At 31.2% G+C, this 19,786-nt stretch overlaps 3 protein-coding genes across 4 annotated transcripts in view; all 3 read right to left on the bottom strand.

Moving 5' to 3' along the window:
• Positions 1-1,338, bottom strand: part of LOC107878984 (probable cytokinin riboside 5'-monophosphate phosphoribohydrolase LOGL1) — a 5,850-nt gene extending 4,512 nt beyond the window's left edge. The window contains exons 1-4 of the mRNA XM_047395302.1: positions 1,095-1,338; positions 907-1,004; positions 435-465; positions 26-142 (exon numbers count right to left, since the gene is read on the bottom strand). Coding sequence (XP_047251258.1) covers positions 26-142; positions 435-465; positions 907-1,004; positions 1,095-1,190 — 342 coding nt within the window. The 5' untranslated portion in view covers positions 1,191-1,338. The remainder of the gene's footprint in view (positions 1-25; positions 143-434; positions 466-906; positions 1,005-1,094) is intronic.
• Positions 1,339-7,719: 6,381 nt separating this feature from the next.
• Positions 7,720-11,962, bottom strand: LOC107838694 (BTB/POZ domain-containing protein At3g05675). 2 transcript variants are annotated; one of them, XM_047394233.1, is made up of 4 exons: positions 11,872-11,962; positions 10,947-11,241; positions 8,642-9,734; positions 7,720-8,208 (listed from the first exon to the last, which is right to left on the bottom strand). In XM_047394233.1, exon 3 carries the CDS (start codon positions 9,580-9,582, stop codon positions 8,719-8,721), a length of 864 nt encoding a protein of 287 aa, XP_047250189.1. In that variant the 5' UTR covers positions 9,583-9,734; positions 10,947-11,241; positions 11,872-11,962; the 3' UTR covers positions 7,720-8,208; positions 8,642-8,718. The 2 variants fall into 2 exon arrangements, with proteins under 2 accessions (XP_047250189.1, XP_016537342.1); XM_016681856.2 differs by having other exon boundaries at positions 11,019-11,241.
• A 2,994-nt stretch (positions 11,963-14,956) lies between these two features.
• LOC107879588 (transcription repressor MYB5) lies at positions 14,957-17,486 on the bottom strand. The gene is made up of 2 exons (XM_016726604.2): positions 17,108-17,486; positions 14,957-15,766 (listed from the first exon to the last, which is right to left on the bottom strand). The coding sequence occupies exons 1-2, from the start codon at positions 17,404-17,406 to the stop codon at positions 15,184-15,186; spliced, it is 882 nt and encodes a 293-aa protein (XP_016582090.1). The 5' UTR covers positions 17,407-17,486; the 3' UTR covers positions 14,957-15,183.
• Between the last annotated feature and the right edge of the window lie 2,300 nt (positions 17,487-19,786).

Raw genomic sequence — 19,786 nt, 5'->3', positions numbered from 1 at the left:
ATATATATATATATATATATATAACTAAATTAGGGTTTTTACCAGGAAGTGCAACAAAAGCATCAGCTCTAGTAGCCATTTCAGCTTTTCTTTCATGCATATCTGAAACTATTAACACTTCTCCCACTGCATGGCCTGATATCTGTTAAAAAAATTAAAAATTATAAAATAACACTTATTTTATATAAAAAAAAAAACATATATTACGTTTTATAAAATGGGAATAATTCAAAATAATAAAAAGGGAATTAAAGGAGTGAGAGGAGAGTGCTTGGGACTATGTTGCTCGTACTCTTCAAAAATGTTGCCGCGCACACCCATATCAGATCCTTCAAAAACGTAGTAACTCTGAAGAATCCGATACGAACCCCGATAATATTTTTAAAAAGTACGAGCAACATAGATTTGGAATTTTATATAATAAATAATAATACCTCTACTGAAACAAGAGCTCTTGGGATAATTCTGTTCCATTGAAAAAAAAAGAAAAAAAATGAATATTGTTAATCATATATATTCAAAAATTTGTAACAAACTTGTATTAATGCAAACAAAAAACCATATTTTTTAAAAAAAAATAGATTTATTTTCACTTGAATTCACTCGATATTTACATCAATCCAATGAACACGTGATATTCGCCTTGACCACATGTACTATTATAAATTAATAGTAGTACATAAATTTGATTCTATTTCTTTGCAAGAAAATAAGTTTCTGAGTCGATAAATTATACGTCCTCATATATACCTTCATTTCAACATTATAACCTAGTTACCATAATAAACAACACAAATAAAAATTTTCTCGATGAGTTAATTTATGATGAATTTCGTTCAAAATTCACAATATTTTTTTTGGGGGGTGGGAGGTGGGGGTTGGGGGGGGGGGGGGGGGGTGTCTTACCCAATAACATTACATCCACCATCAAAAACAGCTTGAGAAACCAATCCCATAAGTCCAATACTTCCTCCTCCATAAACAAGATCAATTTTTCTCTCAACCTAATTATTAAAAAAATTTAATTAAATTAATTATTATGAAAAAAATATAAAGAGAAATTAGAGAGGAAAAAAATAAGAAAAAAAAATTACCAATTCTCTTCCAAGATCAAGAGCAGCATCACTGAATATTTTTCTATTTCCTGAATTGCTTCCACAAAATACACAAATTTTCTTGAAATTACCCATACATGAATAATAACAACAACAATAATAATAATATGATCTTTAATTATTATTATTATTTTTTGGCTCTTCAAACTTCTAAAGAAACAACTAGAGATTTTATTGGAGTACTTTGATGGAGATTCATCACTTTAAGTGGTCAACCACATGATTTGATATATAAATAATAGTAAGAAAATATAATAATAATAAATTAATAATTATTGAAAAATTTATATTATTATTATTATTATAGTCTTGCATGACATGTAGGTAGGGCAAGGTCCATGGCCCATTTTTGTAATACGATTACTAATTATTTAACTTTCTTTTTTACATAGAAACAGCGATAACTGATCACTTTTTAATACTGTATTTAAAAAATAACCGTTATCATAAAATTTCAAATTTTATAATAAAATTTCAAGAAATTAATTTTTCTTTTATGTAAAGATTGCATTAATTGATGTACTGATTTTGTTCTTATAAAATAGCTAAAAACACATTGAGTTTCAAATTCCACACGTAAAACTTCTTATAATGCTCTAAAATTTCAATAGTGAAATTTGAAATTCTATGAAATATTTGGCTATTTTTTAATTACAAGGAATAAAAGTTGCTAATCTGGATTTTACCCTTCTTTTATTGTTAATATTTATTTATTTTTTATTTTCCGCGTAAAGTCAAGGAAAATTATCACTTTTTTTTTATAATCATAATGTCTGAATCAACTTTCATACACCTCGACTAAATTCCCTTTCAAACTCAACTTTTTATTTTTTGGTGGGTGCACCTTCTTGGAATTTAGGATCAAATTCATCTCCTAATTTCATTGAAATTAGTCTTAAATTGTCCTTTAGAAATTCTATTGAGGTGGCTAATGGCTATACACAATAAATATTTTTTTCTAAAATTTAATTTTTTTTTCACTTTAATAAATCCAAGTTGAGCATAATTGTTTGTTATTTACTTACAAGAAAGTCAATGTACTACTATTAAAATATGCACTCTAGGTTTAATTAAAATTAACATATGATTAAAAACGTCATAATTATTAAAAGTGTTTAATCTACTCCACAAGTAGGAAAGACAACGTTGTTTTCAATCATACTATTTAATAATTATTTTGACTAAAGTTGCTATTTTATAATTTTCTATAGTCTAATTAGAATAGGTAGATATTTTTAATTTATTTCTTAAGATATAAACAAATAAAGGGGTAGTGAATATTCATTGAGATTTAGGTCTTCAATATAATAATATAATCACTAGAATCATAGAGGATTATTATTCTAAATTAATTTAGGGATTCGAGAATCCAATTGATACCAAGTGCTAACAACTATTGAATTTATTAAAAATAATTTTTTAAAATAAAAGAATTACATCATGTATGACAAATAAATGCAATTTATATCATAGTGGGTTTATAAGTATTTTTTTCCTTTAATCAAAGATCTAGTATCCAAGTTTTGATAATAAAATATAAAATTATAATTAAAGTTTTACCGCGTATCAATTGAAGAATGAGTACACGACTTATAGACAATGTAACGACTTGATTAATTAATTGAAGCCATAGCAAAAGTGAATTTTCATAAGATAATTATCGATATTAATCTGAATTCAAAGCAGATATCGAATTTTGAATGAATAAGAAAAAAAATGATTTTTTTGTATCCTCAAGAAATATTGTCTTACTTTCATGTTTTATATGCAACTTATCACATGATTTTAGAACCAAGTATTATTTGTACTTTTGCATAAAATTATTAAGAGGTATATAACAATAACAGCAAATCATGTTTGCTTTTCTCCATACATATTCTTATTATTATTTTTGAGATAAGAAATAATTTATGATAAAGAAGTTGGTTCCTAAAGGCAATATGTGACTCAATCTACCTGTCATTGTTTGCTTTTTTATTTTTATATAATCATTAAAAAAATATAAATTAGTGATAAACAATTTTTATCGTTAAATAAGTTAATATATATTCACAGGAGTAAAAGCAATTAAATTCATGTGAATTCATAACGATACTCTAGACTAGATCTATTCTGATAAAGGTGTGCATCGTCGGTTTGATTCGATTTTATATATTATCGGTTCGGTTTATCAATTTTCAATTTTTAAATATGCTAAATCAATAACCAAATCAATAAGATATTTTTTATTGGTTTTCGGTTTATAGGTTTTTAGTCCTTAACGATTCGATTTTCGATTTAACTGATAAGAAAATACTCATAAAATAGAAATAGCAGTAATTAACATTAAAAAATATCGAATCTTAATTGCAACCAAAAATCTTACATAATGTGTTTTAATTTACAAGAATCTTCAAGTTTGAACTAAATGTTGTTAGGAGAAATTAAGAGTTTGTATAATTGAAATAATAGGTTTGTTAATCGGTAGAAATTAAAGAGAAATACATAATAAGTCATATATATATATATATATATATATATATATTTCAACCACTTGGATATATTATAATATAGTCTAAATATACTTGGATATTTATGACTTGGAGACTTACACTGGACTAAGGACAACGAAGGAGGGAGTACTGAATAGGACTTTACACCATATTAAAATACAACCGCGCTAACTCTGCTTTAATATCTTAAAATTACTTACCTGCTTTAATAACATAAAACTACTTACCTGCTTTAATAACTTGCTATAATAATTTGTTGGTTATATTTATCTGTCAATCGTATTATACTAACTATATCTACTTATCGATATATTATATTATAATACATATACTAAAGAACGTATATATACATATATTTACTAACATTTATATTCTTATTGGGTTATCGGTTTACTCAATAACCCAATAAGAAAAAATAATACCGAACCAATAACCCAATAATTTTTTTTATAAAATCATTAACAAACCGTTAACCCAATAACCCAATAATAATAAACCAATAATATTTTTATCGATTCGATTTATTGGTCAGTTCAGTTTTTGCACACCCCTATTTTCTGATTAATGATGTTTATCTACGATTATATTGTTTAATGTCAGATATACGAAGAAATTCATAGTTAATTCCTAAAAATTAGTTATTTGTATGGTTTCGATTAAAGTGTAATGGAGAGAATTAAAATATATATATATAGCGTCGATATTCTGCCTAGGCTGATAATTAATCCAATAAAAAAAATTATATTCATGTTCAGATAATATTTTTTTGTAGTACTTGTGCATGTGGACTTTTTATTAATAAAAGCTTATTTGAAGCCTTATTTTACTTTGGTTATATGAAATTTGAAATTTTATTAACTTTTTATACAACTTTGAGGCTTTCTTTTTTAAACTTTTAAAAGAATGATTACCCCATTGAAATGATGAAATGAGCTAGATTTTTTTTGTTTTTTTCCTCTTGGGGTTTTCTTTTTTTTTTTTTTGGGGGGGGGGGGGGGGGGGGGGGGGGGCTTTTTTTTTTTTTTTGTTTTTTTTTTTTTTTTTTTATATTGTTTTTTTTTTTTTTTTTTTTTTGGGGGGGGGGGTGAGGTGGTGGGGCCTTTAATATTTTTTGTGATGTTACATTATGACTTTGCAAAATTCAAATTGTTTTCCTCTCACCAAATCACAAATCATAAGAATTAATTAATTTATGTGTTTGACTAGTCCTAACTAATAATTAAGGGCAAATAATCTCCTTTATAATTAGAAACAATCAAAGTTCCTCATGTACTAATATCATTATATACCATTTACTTTTTTTCTTAATTTAATGTTTGATATTCATATTAAGCCTTGTACAGTCCTAGTTCATCGCGTGAAGTGTTCGCATTGGCTCGATATGATGCCTTATGAATTGTCCCTCGAGGCTATGTTGTTATCGAGTTTAAAAGTGTGTGTATCAGATAAACATTTTTTCACCTTTTGTTTATCAATTTTCGAGTTTGACTTATTCAAATTAACGTCGTCATAAAATCTGACGTAGCCCTCTATTATTAAAGACGACTCAATATTCAAAACTCAAAATTAAAATCCACTAATTTTTAAGCGTGCAATCAAGGTTATGATGATAAGAAGGGGCCTATATATCATCCACTTCAACTACCACTAATTAAATCTTATCCCAATTTTAAATAACAAAAAAAATAAAAAATTCCATGCTTTATTTAGTTAGTTGTAAATATAATGATGCTACTTTTCTTTTTTGTTGAGCAACTTATTATATATTATTAATAATTAATTTTAAAAAAATTGATATCCACAAACAACCACCATCCACCAATGAAGAAATGATGAATATATGACTATGTTGTTTTCTTTATTTTTTTTGTTGTGGAAAATATGTGGACAAATTTGCTACGTTTGCCACTTTGATGACCGCCGAATTGATTGAGCAGGAGATCTTTCGAATAGGGGGTTATCGATTCGATATCATTTGTATGTGTTTGTTGATCGAGCTTGTCGCACTGAACTTGCTTAATGTGATTCACGTCTCTTATATTGTTTGACAGGAAGATGCGGAGAACGCGGATTAGGGTAGAGAGTTAGTAGATAGGAGTACGTTCGTAATAGCATGGAAGAGTTTTTTGTTTGTATCTGTGTTGTAGTTTGTTGTAGTCTCTTGTTTGCGGTGTTTTGGTGATGTCTATGATTTTCGTATAGCTAGTTTATAGTATTACCATGTAGGTGTCTTGTTTCCTTTATTATCTAACGATATGATATCTCTGTTTATTGGTTGCTTTATGTTTTTTGTTTGTTACACTATTATCTGTCTTGAGCCGGGAGCCTATCGGAAACAGCCGCACTACTCCATATGAGGCAGTGGTATGAACTGCATACACTTTACCTCACACCCCACTTTGTGAGAATCCACTGAGTATGTTGTTGTTGTATATTGTTTGTAGGTTATTACCTGTTTTACACAGAATGCGTCTGAAAGATAGCGATTGTGAATTCCCTTGGTACATAAATATTCGTATATGATTTGAATAAAAGTTACTGATTTCACGTTTAACTGAAATCAATCTCCTGGATCTGCCCCTGGTTGCGTAATTATGCATTCTAGATAAAGAAGGGGTTTGAAAAAAATCTTAATCATCAAGGTTAGGTTAATTAATTAAGTAATTCGGATTAATTATGTGACTATTAATAAAATGGTGACTATAAATTATGTGCTTTTTGACCAAAATTATTATTTATACTCTGATAATTATAGTGATAATGACTGGATACTCGTGCAGCCACAGCCTTTAATCATTCTAATTAATCTCATAATGTTAATTATGTACCACAATTAATTATGACCCTAAGTTGTTAATCAAACATTTAGTTTCACTAAAACCTTATCATTAAGTCAATAAAGTCAGTATAAACCTAAGTTGCTCGGACTCTCCAAAAATGTTGTCGCACCCGTGTCGGATCTTCAGAAATACACTATTTTTGAATGATCCGACACGCACTCGTAGACATTTTTGAAGAGTGCGAGCAGCTTAGGTTTAGACCATTCTACCATCAACTATTATCATGAGTCCTAAGCTAAGTTGCGCAGAGCCTTCATTTTTGATGTCGTATTCGTATCGAATTCTTCAAAAATATATTAATTTTGGCGAATTCGACACGCACCCATTGACATTTTTGACGAGTACATGCAACATAGGTCGTAAGTACTCTTCCAACCTTAGTGAGTAATTTCGAGTTTGATGAGTTTTACAAATAAAATCGTCTTTAATATGAATCGCTTTACCCCAAAGTAATTTCCAATGTAAATTCAAATAAATCGATACTCTACAAAAAATAGCCTGTAATAGGAAAGTTTTACCCCAAAATAAAGATTCTTTAACGCGAATTTAAATTAATCGAATCTCAAAACGAATGCTGTATTATTGTATGGAAACAAAAGAAAAATAGTCTAAACTAGTCTTTACCTTTTCTTTACCTCCCCGAACTATGATCGAAGTTGGTACGATACACTCCAACTTCACAGGGGTCCTATTACTCCCTGAAGTCAATTTTAGCGTATTTTTATCACTCTTTTGTGCTGACGTGACACCTTTATCACATAAAATGGAGCCCACGTCAAAAGTGTCACGTCAGCTAAAAAAGTTGAGAAAGTGTGTCACGTTAGCTAAAAAGATTGACAAAAATACGCTAAAATTTAGTTCAGGGGGTAATAGGGCTCCCGTGAAATTGAAGAGTGTCGTAGCAAATTTAATCATAGTTCGAGGGTACCAGAGGCTATACTCTAAAAAAGAGAGTAAATATTTGTACCATTCTATATGTTTTAGAATAACTAGTAAAGTTGTTGTCATGTTACCAAAAGGTCATGGATTCAGACCGTGAAAACAACCCTTTATAGAAATGTAAAGTGAGGCTGCGTACAATAGACCCCTGTGGTCCAGCTCTTTCCCGAACCCTGCGCATAACAGAAGCTTTAGTCCACCGAACAATCCTTTTTTATCTTTTGTTATCTAGAGCTTACTAATCCTTAAGGTTGGCACTTTGAAGGACCCAAAATAGATATTGAACATCGAGTGAGAGAACTAAAGAATAAGATTGTATGGACTCAACAGTAAGTGAGACCTGCACTTTGAATAATGCTTTTTACAAGATTGAATTCAGCACATATTGCATAGTTACATAGTTTTAGTAGTGCTTTCCAGTAGCTATACAAAATAAAAGGAAATAGCAACATACAATGTTACATACATCACATAAAAACTATCCTACAAAAGTACATACATCACAGAAAAATAACCTCCATGATGTTGTGATTTCTCAATAGCCATGAACCAAGCCAGCTTGCTTGATGCTTGTTCCGCGAAGTGATATCGATAATCCTTCATAAAGGCACGCTGATGCCAGTTTCCAGAATATCGTTCAATTGCGCTTCAGCTGACGATGAAGAAAAACACAGATACGAAGGCTTGAAATTTAACAAGACGCTGACGCTGAGTCCAAGAGCTGAATTGAAGATTTATAAGCTTGAAGTGGTAGTTGACGATGATGTTGTTAACACCTTTAGTCCTGATACACCGAAATGTGCAACTCCAGAACGAGCAGACCTATCAGGAGAAAGGATAAATTTGGATGAGCCAAGTAAAGATGAATATCGACAAGCTGACACATAAAGATCAAGAACCTTGGAAAGATCCGAGACATAAGCCGTTCTCTCAGAGAAGGCATAACAAGACTCTCTGGGCAAAACAAGCACAATTATGACGATGTAATGTTTCCTAATTCGATCAAATTTTACATGATCCGTGTATTCTATCTTAAAGCACATCAAGCAAATGCGTAGTTCACTAGCGTTAACTTAGCAATTAGCTTGTAAAACGCATAGTTTTTCCAATAGCAACAACAGCATACTCGGTGTAATCCCACAAGTGGGGTCTGGGGAGGGTAGTGTGTACCCCTACAAGGTAGAGAGTCTGTTTCCGATTACAATTACACATCAAGTTACTAGAAACATCACATTTTCTTGAAGCGCCAACTCACCAGGAAATATGTCGGGCACGGTGCTACAAAAACCAGCAATAGCCAAAGGAGTTTATGAGGCAATATTTCGTCAGAGATCACGTAGAGGGTGACAATGGCATTGCTGATTCTGTCAAAGCCTCGTCTAATCTTCTTTGTGCAGACTTGGTTCTGTAACACCATATCTCAAAAGCCTCACTAAGGTCTGGATATTTAACCTGCTCGGCACTTATCCAATCTGCTAGAATGTCAGCTTGATCATTTGACGGTAATGCTGAAACCAATGAAACTATTGCTCCCTCGATACATTGGCAAAGGTCTTCGCTCATCTTGTACGGAGATGCTTCCTCCATTTTGCTCATTTTATCGGAAAGGGACTTCATTTTTCTTATGTAAGGAAGCCATGTCTTTAGCAATTCTACTCGACTTTCTGCTGGAAGAACTACAGTTCCATAACCTACTGCTTCCAATACTTTCGACGTCACTTCTATTAACTTTATCTTCAAACCCCACATGACAGAATCAAGTCTTTTATCTTCGATGACCTTAAGTAAATTGCGTGATATATTCGCCCAATGCGAGACAAAGTCCTTCATGAGATCCATCTTCGAAAGAGTGTTATGCATCCATTCAAGGTCGGATAGACTCCGCATTATTTTCTCTTCCGTCTCCTTGTTTGCAACGTCAGGCTCCAAAATCAAGGAGAATTCATTTTCGAAAGAACAAAAGACGTTAGATACCACAATTCTCGTCTCCACTTTTATTTCATCGTCAGCTATGACGAGGGGAATATTTTCGTCATCCTCAAGCATGAAGTCAACCTGTTCTTGGGCTGAATTTCTTAGATCATCCTCGAATTGAGGGAAAGAATCACCAACTGAAGTGGCATGGCGGATGGCAGACAAGAAAACTTCTTTCGTGCCGCTTAGTTCTGTTTCTTTTATATTGGAAAATATGGGCATGGTACAAGAACTAAGTTTCCGAAAAGTTCCTATTATCGTGTCCTCTTTGTTCTCCGAGGAAAATCCGAGCAGCTAAACTACGAAGAATCTCCTTAATTTGAAGAATCAGGGACTTCAAAAGCATTAAAAGTACATCCAAGAGAGTAGTCCACCTGAAGCAGAAAACGGTCAATCTATAGGAACAAAACAAAGATTTGAAAGAAACAAGATTTGTAAGGAGTCGCAGATTGTACAACATTAAAAGGGAAATCCGGTGCACTAAAACTACCGCTATACGCGGTGTCCAGGCCCCACCACAAGGGTGTATTATACACAGCCTTACCTTGCATTTTTGCAAGAGGCTGTTTCCAAGGCTTGAACCCGTGACCAACAGTCATAGCTAGAATCAGCAAACAGCAAATGAATACATTTCCGGGAATACATCCTCCTCCTTTCACAATTAGTTAAGGATTGTAACCGTCGTTACTTGTTTTGGTGCGTACAACGAACTCTTTCTAACAAACTAAAATGTAACCAGTTTACTAGAATACACTCTTCAAAGTGTAATCAGGAACTATGTTGCTCGGACTCTTCAAAAATTTCATTGGCTTCGTGTCAGATCCTTCAAAATTAGTGTACTTTTGGAGGATCCGACGCAGGTGTAACAGTATTTTTGGAGAGTCCGAGCAACTTAGATCAAGAACAAACTGGAGAAAAATACCAAATCTTCTGCTTAACATAAACTAGACACTAATAACATAATCCACCTACGCAACTAAGATAAAAACTATCCATAAAGAAGACTTTCTTTTTATAAAGCTGGTATACGAGCCAGCTTGCACATCAACACAAGTACCGGCTAACTCTGTAAAGCAAAAGGACACTCATTTGCTTTTACTTTCCTCATAATAATAGATTGGAATACACAGAATCGCGACGAAAACAATATCATCAACATTTGAAAAGAATAAAAATGCATATGAATCAAACTTCATGTCAAAGCCTATCCTAATCCAAGCCCTTAGGTATCTCTTAACAGATCTCCAGCTACGCAACGATATACAAATTCATTCAGATTTACTGGGCGCAAGAACCAAGATATCAAGATCTAATTTTTATAGCATACCCAAAAACAATATTGTTAAAAAAACAAATTTATAATAATAAAAGGTCAGCTCGGTACACGAAGCATCTCAGACTATCGTGATGCACGATGCACCACTGTCACATTCCACAGCTTGAACTCATAACCGAAACAAAACTCACCTTTCACTAATTTATAATGAAAATGCATATCAATATCTAATTTTATAGCATACCCAAAAACTACTTTATAATATATATATAAAAAAAGTTAGCTCGGTACACAAGCATCTCAGACTAACCTGCATACATCAGTGTCACATTCCACAGCTCGAACCCATGAACAAACAACTTTAACTTGCTTAAAGACTCACCTTCACTACTTTATAATAAGAAAAGGTCAGCTCGGTACACGAAGCTTCAGTGTCAGATTCCACAGCTCGAACCCATGTCCAGACAACTTTAACTTGCTCCAACACTCACCTTCACTACTTTATAATTAAAAATGGTTAGCTCGGTGCACGAAGCATCAATGTCAGATTCCACAGCTCGAACCCCTGAACAGACAACTTTAACTTGCTCCAAGACTCACCTTCACTATTTTATAATAAAAAAAGGTCAGCTCGGTACACGAAACACCAGTGTTAGATTTCACAGCTCGAATCCATAACCAGACAATCTTTACCTTTGCTACAAGATTCACTTTCACTACTTTATAATGAAAAATGTTTTTAAAAAATTGAAGACACACAAGAGCAAATTAGGAAACAAATGCAGTTAACTAGTTAAAAATCAAGAAAATGTTGAATAAAATGTAAGCTTTTTATTTATGCAAGTTGAGTATTTTTCTTTTGATAAAAAGTTAATTGGGTAAAAGGGGTTTAACAGATCTACAACAATGCAAGGATACAAAAAGGAAAAAAAAATCTTTTAAAGGTAAGACAGTCTGATACACAAAGTATCTTGCATGCATGCATGCAATTAGTGACTAATTCCACAGCTTGAACACGTGACCAGACAACTTTACCTTACTCCAAGACTCACTTACACTACTTTATCATGAAAATGATTAAATAAATTGATTATAATCAAGAACAAATTAGGAAGCAAATGCAATTAACTAGTAAAAAGAAAATCAAGAAAATGTGTGAATAAAAACAGAAACTTTATTTATGCAAATTGAGCATTTAATTTTGATAAAAAGTTAATTGAGTAAAAGGGGTTTACCTAAAAAATTGATTTTGATGGAGAAATGAAGTTTTTTTTTTTTGCAGGTGAAGTATAGTTCAGCTGAAGGAGAAAACTATGGAGATGTATTAGAAATTGGGCCGGGTCAAAATTGAGTCCATTTGTTGATGATAATGGGCTTACAAATCGGGGCCCCAAATATCTCTTTCATGGGCCATGTTCAAAAAATGGGTATAAAATGGACTATTCTTAATGAGTTGTCTTATAAAAATAGTCGTAGACTTGGAGTAACTGATAAAGTTGTTGTCATATAACCAAGAGGTCATGGGTTCAAGCCTTGAAAATAGCTTTTGGCGAAAATGCAAGGTAAGACCGCGTACATTACACCCTTATGGTGGGGCCCTTCCCCGGACAATGCAGATAACGGGAGCTTTAGTGCATCGAGATATCCTTTTTTATGGGTACGTTTTAACTTGCACATGAGGTAGACATTCAGAAAATTTCAAGACAGTGAACCTGTACAATCGACTAGAAGTTCATCCTTATAGGCAAGAGTTAGAAATTAGATATGGAGAAGGCGGTGGGAGCGTCTGGACTGTCCTTTTTATGTAGACGGTTTAACTTGCCTATCAGGCAAACATTTAGAAAATTTACAAGATAATGAACCTGTACAATCGACTAAAAATTATGCTTTATAGGCAAATGTTAGAAATTAGATATGGAGAAGGCGGTGGAGCGTCTGGTTCTAGCGGGAAGCAATCGGGCATCATCTTGATAGAGAAGCCAAAGAGGAAAGTGGAGTCGATGAGTCTAGACGAAGATATTTTAAGACAACGAATCTGCTGATCAGTTGACCAGAAATTCTGTCTTATACCCAAAAGTTAGAATTTCGTATATTGTCCATCAAATATAAATTCTAACTTTTGCCAATAAAACAACTATTCGAAACATTTTAAGACTACAAACCTATAGAATTGATCAAAATCAGAATTATTAGTTTCAAAATTATACAAGAACTACCAGTCAATCATATAAAAAGGAAACAATGGAAATTAAATATTTTAAAAAGGGACATCATTAATAGATTATAAAAATAATTTAAAAAACATAATATAATATTTTCTTCTCTAGGGAAAAAATAGAAACTACTTTCACAATAATCTATTGCTCTTGGTCATGAATAGACAAAATATCTTTTATGTATACAACTAATATTCAACTTAGAAGTTCCCTCATGTCATTGACTTATTATTTTATTTTTTTTGTCATTTTATTGTTATTTTACTATACCATGCAATATAATATAAATAGTGGATTAGTCCTTATAAGCTCTTTATATTCGTATTTCTCACTTCTATTAGTTGATTTCAAAACTGATGAAACCTACTATTCCTTATTTATGGCAATGACTGCAATTTTTCCAGGTGAGTTAAATATTTTAATTTCTTATTTTTCGCTGTTAAATAGACTGTAGCTAACATATTTTTTTTTAATTATCAATCGTTAAATAAGATTAACGATGGACTTTTTGTGTTTTTCGATAGAAATTGTTTGTCACTAATCTTTATCAATGATAGAGTTAGTCTATATCAAAAAACAAAATTTATTGCATGTCTTTGTTTTCATATATAATCTTTTTTGTTTTTTTGGCAATTTAGAATATATGCATATATATAGTTCTATATTATATTATATATGTTCTTATTGAATACATACTCTATATTTCTTTTCTTCAAGCTAAGCTACCTTTCTTTTTTGTCAATATTGGTAGATTAAATCAATTATATTCAGATGCATATGTTAGCTACTTAAATTTCAACTTGTAGTTTTGACTAGTTATATATATGTAACATTTTTCATTATAATTACAACAATAATAACTATGTCTCAGTCCAAATATGAGGAAGTCAGCTCTCTCTCTCTATATACACACCCGTGCACATTTAAAAATAGCTGATAGATATATAATATATGTGCAATCAACTATTAATATTTTTGTCCAAGCAACAATCAAGTGTGTAAATACAATCGTTGAATGTCTAATGTTATTTATATATATATGTGTGTGTGTATAAGTACGTGCACATCTAAAAATATCAGACATGTATATAATATATGTGCAATCAACTATTAATATTTTTGACCAAGCAACAATCAAGTGTGTAAATACAACCACGGTAAATGTCTAATATATATGTGTAGTCAACTGTTAATATTATTGGACGATCAGTCCAGCTTTTTTGTCCTAAAATTTAAAAATTATAAACTCAAAATTTTTGCTTCGTCGTATGAATGAAGAGTCAATATTGACTCCAAAAGTGCACAAGAAATTGAAAAAAAAAACTTAAATGCATGAATATATGTTGAGTTACCTACTATTCTATCAATCACATATGGAGTGTATTAAATAATAAAGACTAGTAGTTGTCTTTGTGTTCAAGTTGTGAATATTTGGTTGAAATAAATAGTACTTCACGTTGTTGTCAAGTATAATATAATATGTAGACAAATGCTTGATAAGTGAATAAATGAATGACTTACATCATATAACTATTTGTGGCCTGTTTGGCCAAATATTCAAAAAAAAAAAAAAAATACTTACTTCAAATTAAACATATATTTTTTTGACATTGTTTTTCAAAAAAGTACATCATGAGTACATGTTTATGTTTCGCTAATCAATTTTAAAAACTTTTATCAATATTAGAGAACCAAGATGTTTTTATATACTTAATTTGTTTTAGTATTCTTTCATTTTTTTATGTAGTCATTTGGTATCACATGCTACTCGTTGGTTTGATTAATTTAGATTTACGACACGTTATTTTGCAATAATGCTTGTTTATTTAATACTCTCTTTATTCCAAGTTAGTCGTCACATGTTTCACTTCTCGAAAATAAAACTACATAAACTTTGATAAATATTTTTTAAATATATTTTTTTCATCAAATTGACATAATAAAGTCACGACTTGCAGAACTTATTGAATAATTTATGATTATGTATAGAAATTTAAATATAAAATGTTAAGTTGATTAAATTAGTCCAATTTAGCTTTGAAAGTTAGTTAAGTTTATTTTCACAAAAGAAAACATGACAACTAATTTGAAACAAATAATAATATTATCAAATATATAACTTATATAACATTTCCATATGTGCAACCCTCACACATATACATATTCTATTACAAGATCAGTACAATTCACTTATAAATCACATTAGAAAATATAGACAATCTTGCTAGAAAATCACCAAAAAAAAAAAAATTGTTTGACTTACAAATATCAATATAATAATTCATTTTTTTTCTTACATAAACATGTACATGAAGGTACATTTTTTCAATATTATTCATCCATTGATCTCTTGGGATTATTTTGATTAGATGAAAGTGTAGATGAAGCTATGAAAGGATCAAAATCTTGCAATGTACCATTGATTTGTTGATTTTGACAATTGAACATGTCTTCATTGATCAAAGAATTCAAGAAGGAGGAGAAGACATCGTCCGTGCAACAATTCATTCCATCATCTCCCTCAGTAGTAACCGCGATATTCATATGATCATCATCATAGTTGACAAGCATCGCGTAACAACTCTGATGCTGACAGTCACCTGAACTCGTAATTTCTCCAGGACGGTTATTATTATTGTTGATGTTGTAACTAATGGGATTTGGATTAATTGTGTTGAGATTATCATTATTTGCTAATTTTGAGGATGAAGAAGGAGAAGAAGAAGAATTAGTTTTGTTGTTAGTGATAGTAATATGATTATCATCACTAGAGGAATTAGGGTTTAATATTAATGGTTTGTGTGTTCTTGGATCTATGCCTTGGCTAATTAATTTCTTGCTAAGGTGAGTATTCCAGTAATTCTTGATCTCGTTATCCGTTCTGCCTGGAATTCTCCCTGCTATCAAGGACCACCTACAAAATTTACAAAGTATGCAAAGTCAACGTAGCGTACACCTTATACGCTCCAGACTCCACTTGTGAAATTACAACTGCATAATCTTTTCCAATTGAAAAACTAACAACTATTTCACTAAAAGATATACAACTTTAGGTTATATCAAGACAATTTTTATAAAAAAAAATCAATATAAATGTTCTTGCAAATTTCTCTGATGATCTCAAAACCAAACTTCCAATTACACTAAAACAAAACATAGAAAACACATTAAACACAAAAATAATCCAAACCCTGATAAAAACTCAAAAGAATAAAAAGATTAGTACTAAAAGAAACCCATCTAAGGTTCGGCAGAACACAATAACTCTATCTAACTTCGAATTTGTTTTGAAATTTTCGTTTGATATATACATATAATCTATTCAGAACCTAATAAACAAAAAGAATTGTGAATCACAACCCATAAACCAAAAAATTTGACTCCTTTTTTGGTATCAGTCGAAATTTTCAAAATGAAAAAGTACTTATCATTTCACCACAATCTTCGATTATTGTGGATTTAGTTCTCACTATACACTTTCTCCTTCTCCGACCCCAACGTAATAAAAAATAATTTTTAAACTAAGGATATAAAAATAAAAAAGAGTCAGACAAATGTATATAGCTAGAGCACGCTGTGGCGGAAGGTTCAAAAAATGTAGAATTAAACACACACAAAAAAAAAGCCAAAAAGGGATTTAACGTCTAATATATACACATAAAATATAGTTTGAACCATATATAAACAACTTAAGTTTTCGCCCAGAGGTATTCAGATGAATCCCTCGTCCCTACCTAACTCTTCCCCTGACACGAAGGTGATGATATAGATCAAAGCTAAGGATCGAAAAGAAACCCTAAAAAAGTACTACTAGTAGATCAAGATAATTTTAACGTCTACTATATCTACATAAGACATAATTTTAACCATATATAAACCGTGTAAATTTTCACCAAAAGATATTCAGATGAACCCCTTCAGCCCTACCTGACTCTTCCCCTGACACGAAGGTGATGATATAGATCAAAGCTAAGGAAAAGAAACCCTAAAAAAGCACTACTAGTAGATCAAGATAAGGAAAAAATTTAATCATATATAAACAACGTAAGTTTTCGCAAAAAGGTATTCGAATGAACCCCTCGGCCCTACCTGACTCTTTCGCTGGCCTGGATAAGGAAAAGAAACCCTAAAAAAGTACTAGTAGATCAACATAAAAATTCCAAGAAAATGGTTTTCATTTCAATTGTTAAACAAGCAATTATAAACATTGATATATACATAATTTTTGAACTAAAATTAATTTTGAAAAAAAAACCTATTTCCAAGTAGTCGATGTAGTCGTAGGATAAGATCTTCTTCATCGAGCGTAATATGTCCGCGTTTAACAGAAGGGCGAAGGTAGTTCATCCAACGAAGGCGACAACTCTTACCACAGCGTAAGAGTCCCGCCTTCTTTGGGAGGATACGCCATCGCCCTTCCCCTTCAATACTGACGTATTTCGTCAGTATTTCATCTTCTTCTGGTGTCCATGGACCTTTTTTTAAACCTATTTTGTTACAACATGGTGTTAGTACTTTGATTCTTGATGATGATGAGGATGATGGGGTTCTCATTTTCTATTTTTTGTGATTTTTTTTGGGTTGAAATGATGGAGTAGAAAGTAGTTTTGGTTTGCATGTTTATGTTGGGTGAGTGTGTTAATGTCTTGGTTGCTATATTTGGGAGGTTGGAAAATGAGTGTGTGTTGTTACTTACGTTGCATTTACAACACGTTTTTGCTTATATGGTCTATAAAAAAAATTTGGAGGAAACTGTTTTGTCTTGAGTCGGGGTCTATCGGAAACAACCTCTCTATCTGAGGTAGTGGTATAGGCTGCGTACACTTTCCCTCCTCAAGCCGCACTTTGTGGGAATATATTTGTATGTTGTTGTTGAGAGTTTATCGGAACCATACTTTCTATCTGAGGTAGTGGTATGAACTGCATACACTTACATCTCCAGGCCCCACTTTGTGGGAGTATATCGCGTGTGTTGTTGTTGGGGGTCTATCAGAAACATCCGCTCTATCTGATGTAGTGATATGGACTATTTACATTTTACACTTATCCTCCTCAGATTGCACTTGGTAGGAATAGATTAGGTATGCTGTTGTTGTAAACTTGGAGGAATATTGTTTAATTATTTTTATCTTTATAAACGTGAAAGGAAGTCTTGGAGTAACTGACGGTAAAGCTGTTGCCATGTGCTATGTTGCTCGGACTATTCAAAAATGTCGAAGGGTGCGTGTCAGATCCTCCAAAAATAGTGTATTTTTGAAGAATCTGGCACGGGTGCAACAATATTTTTGGAGAATCCGAGCAAATTAGATCATGTGATCAGGAGGTCACGAGTTCAAGCTATGATGAAAATAACCTCTTATAGAAATGTGAGATAAGATTGCATGTGTACAATAAATCCACGCATAATAGAAGCTTTAATATACCTGACCGACATTTTTTTATTGATAAATGTGCATGCCCCCTTATCTAATTTCACAATGTACTTATTATATATCTTCTACCAGCATAGATACATCGTAACTTAATTCGCCATGACATTAGGCATAAATGAATGAGAAGAAATCATCTAGTGATTTTTTTCTATTGGAATTTAAACGTCAGACTTAGACACTCCACTGTGTATGGGTAAAGTGCTCTCTATTAAAGACGACTTTTCTCCATAGCTCAAATTCCAGACTTCTAACTTAAAAACTTGATAACGTAGAAATTCCTTATACTGATGATGTACGAAACATAAAAAATAAAAATAAAAATTCACATACAAATGGATTCAAATATTGATGGAAGTTGCATTTGGTTTTCTTCATACTATAATGTTATGACCAAAAATAGAAGACTATATTAGATGCATTATTTACCTCTTTTAGATAAATGACAACGATATAAGCATATGAATGGGGTTCACGAATTTATTATACTTAGAAATGGAGTATTATATAAGCATATGAATGGGGTTCACGAATTTATTTATATAAGCAAAAATTAATTTAAATATTTAATATATCTCACCATTTGGTGGGAATTTAAGTAATGATAACATAATCAAATGTTGAATTTGACTAATGACCATATTTTTAAAAATTAATGTTCACAAAATACATTTATTAATTTGGATTTTTTTTGTATGTTGATTATTCATCATAAAATTAATAAAACTAATTCATATGTGTAACATGTTTATGTAACAAATGGTCATGGGGATGATAAGTATTCGTCCATCCTTAATTAATATATTTAGGTTCGAATATTGGAACTGAATCAATTTTGATAGGGAAGCTTTACTTTAGAGTGAAATTTTCCGACACGAATTCGAATCAGTCAGATCACAAAACATGTACTAGACATCGATAGGGGAACAAAGTAAAAAAATGGTTATAGCTAGATCTTATGATCATGAAATTTAATATATATATATATATATATATATATATATATATATATATATGTTTCTTTTGTAGATTGTGACTAAAAGAGTCTTGTTGAGGAAAGAATTAAAATTGAGGTCAAAAATGATTATTTGGTGTGTGTGTATATATATATGTGTGTATTTCTTTTTTAGATTGTGACTAAATGAGTGTTAAGTAAAAAAATAAAATTGAGGTTAAAAATGATTATTTGGTGTGTGTGTTATATATGTATATATATTTCTTCTTTAGATTGTGACTAAAAAGAGTTTTGACTAAGTAAAAAATTAAAATTAAGGTAAAAAAAATGATTATTAGGTGTAAACACTGAATAATGGGGATAAGTTTTTACCCTCTTATCCTACAAAGGGATGGTAGAACTCAATAAATTGTTTGACCAAATTTCTGAAAGATCAAAATTTTAATTTATTATTTATTGGATATTTATTTAGATTGGCTTATTAAATAAATTTATTCATTCAGTTGAAGACTCACATATAATATATTCACCTCTTGTTAGAATATTTTAC

Source organism: Capsicum annuum, chromosome 8 (genome assembly GCF_002878395.1).
Source record: "Capsicum annuum cultivar UCD-10X-F1 chromosome 8, UCD10Xv1.1, whole genome shotgun sequence".
Classification (NCBI taxonomy): Eukaryota; Viridiplantae; Streptophyta; class Magnoliopsida; order Solanales; family Solanaceae; genus Capsicum; species Capsicum annuum.
This window is presented reverse-complemented; position numbering and strand designations above follow the sequence as displayed.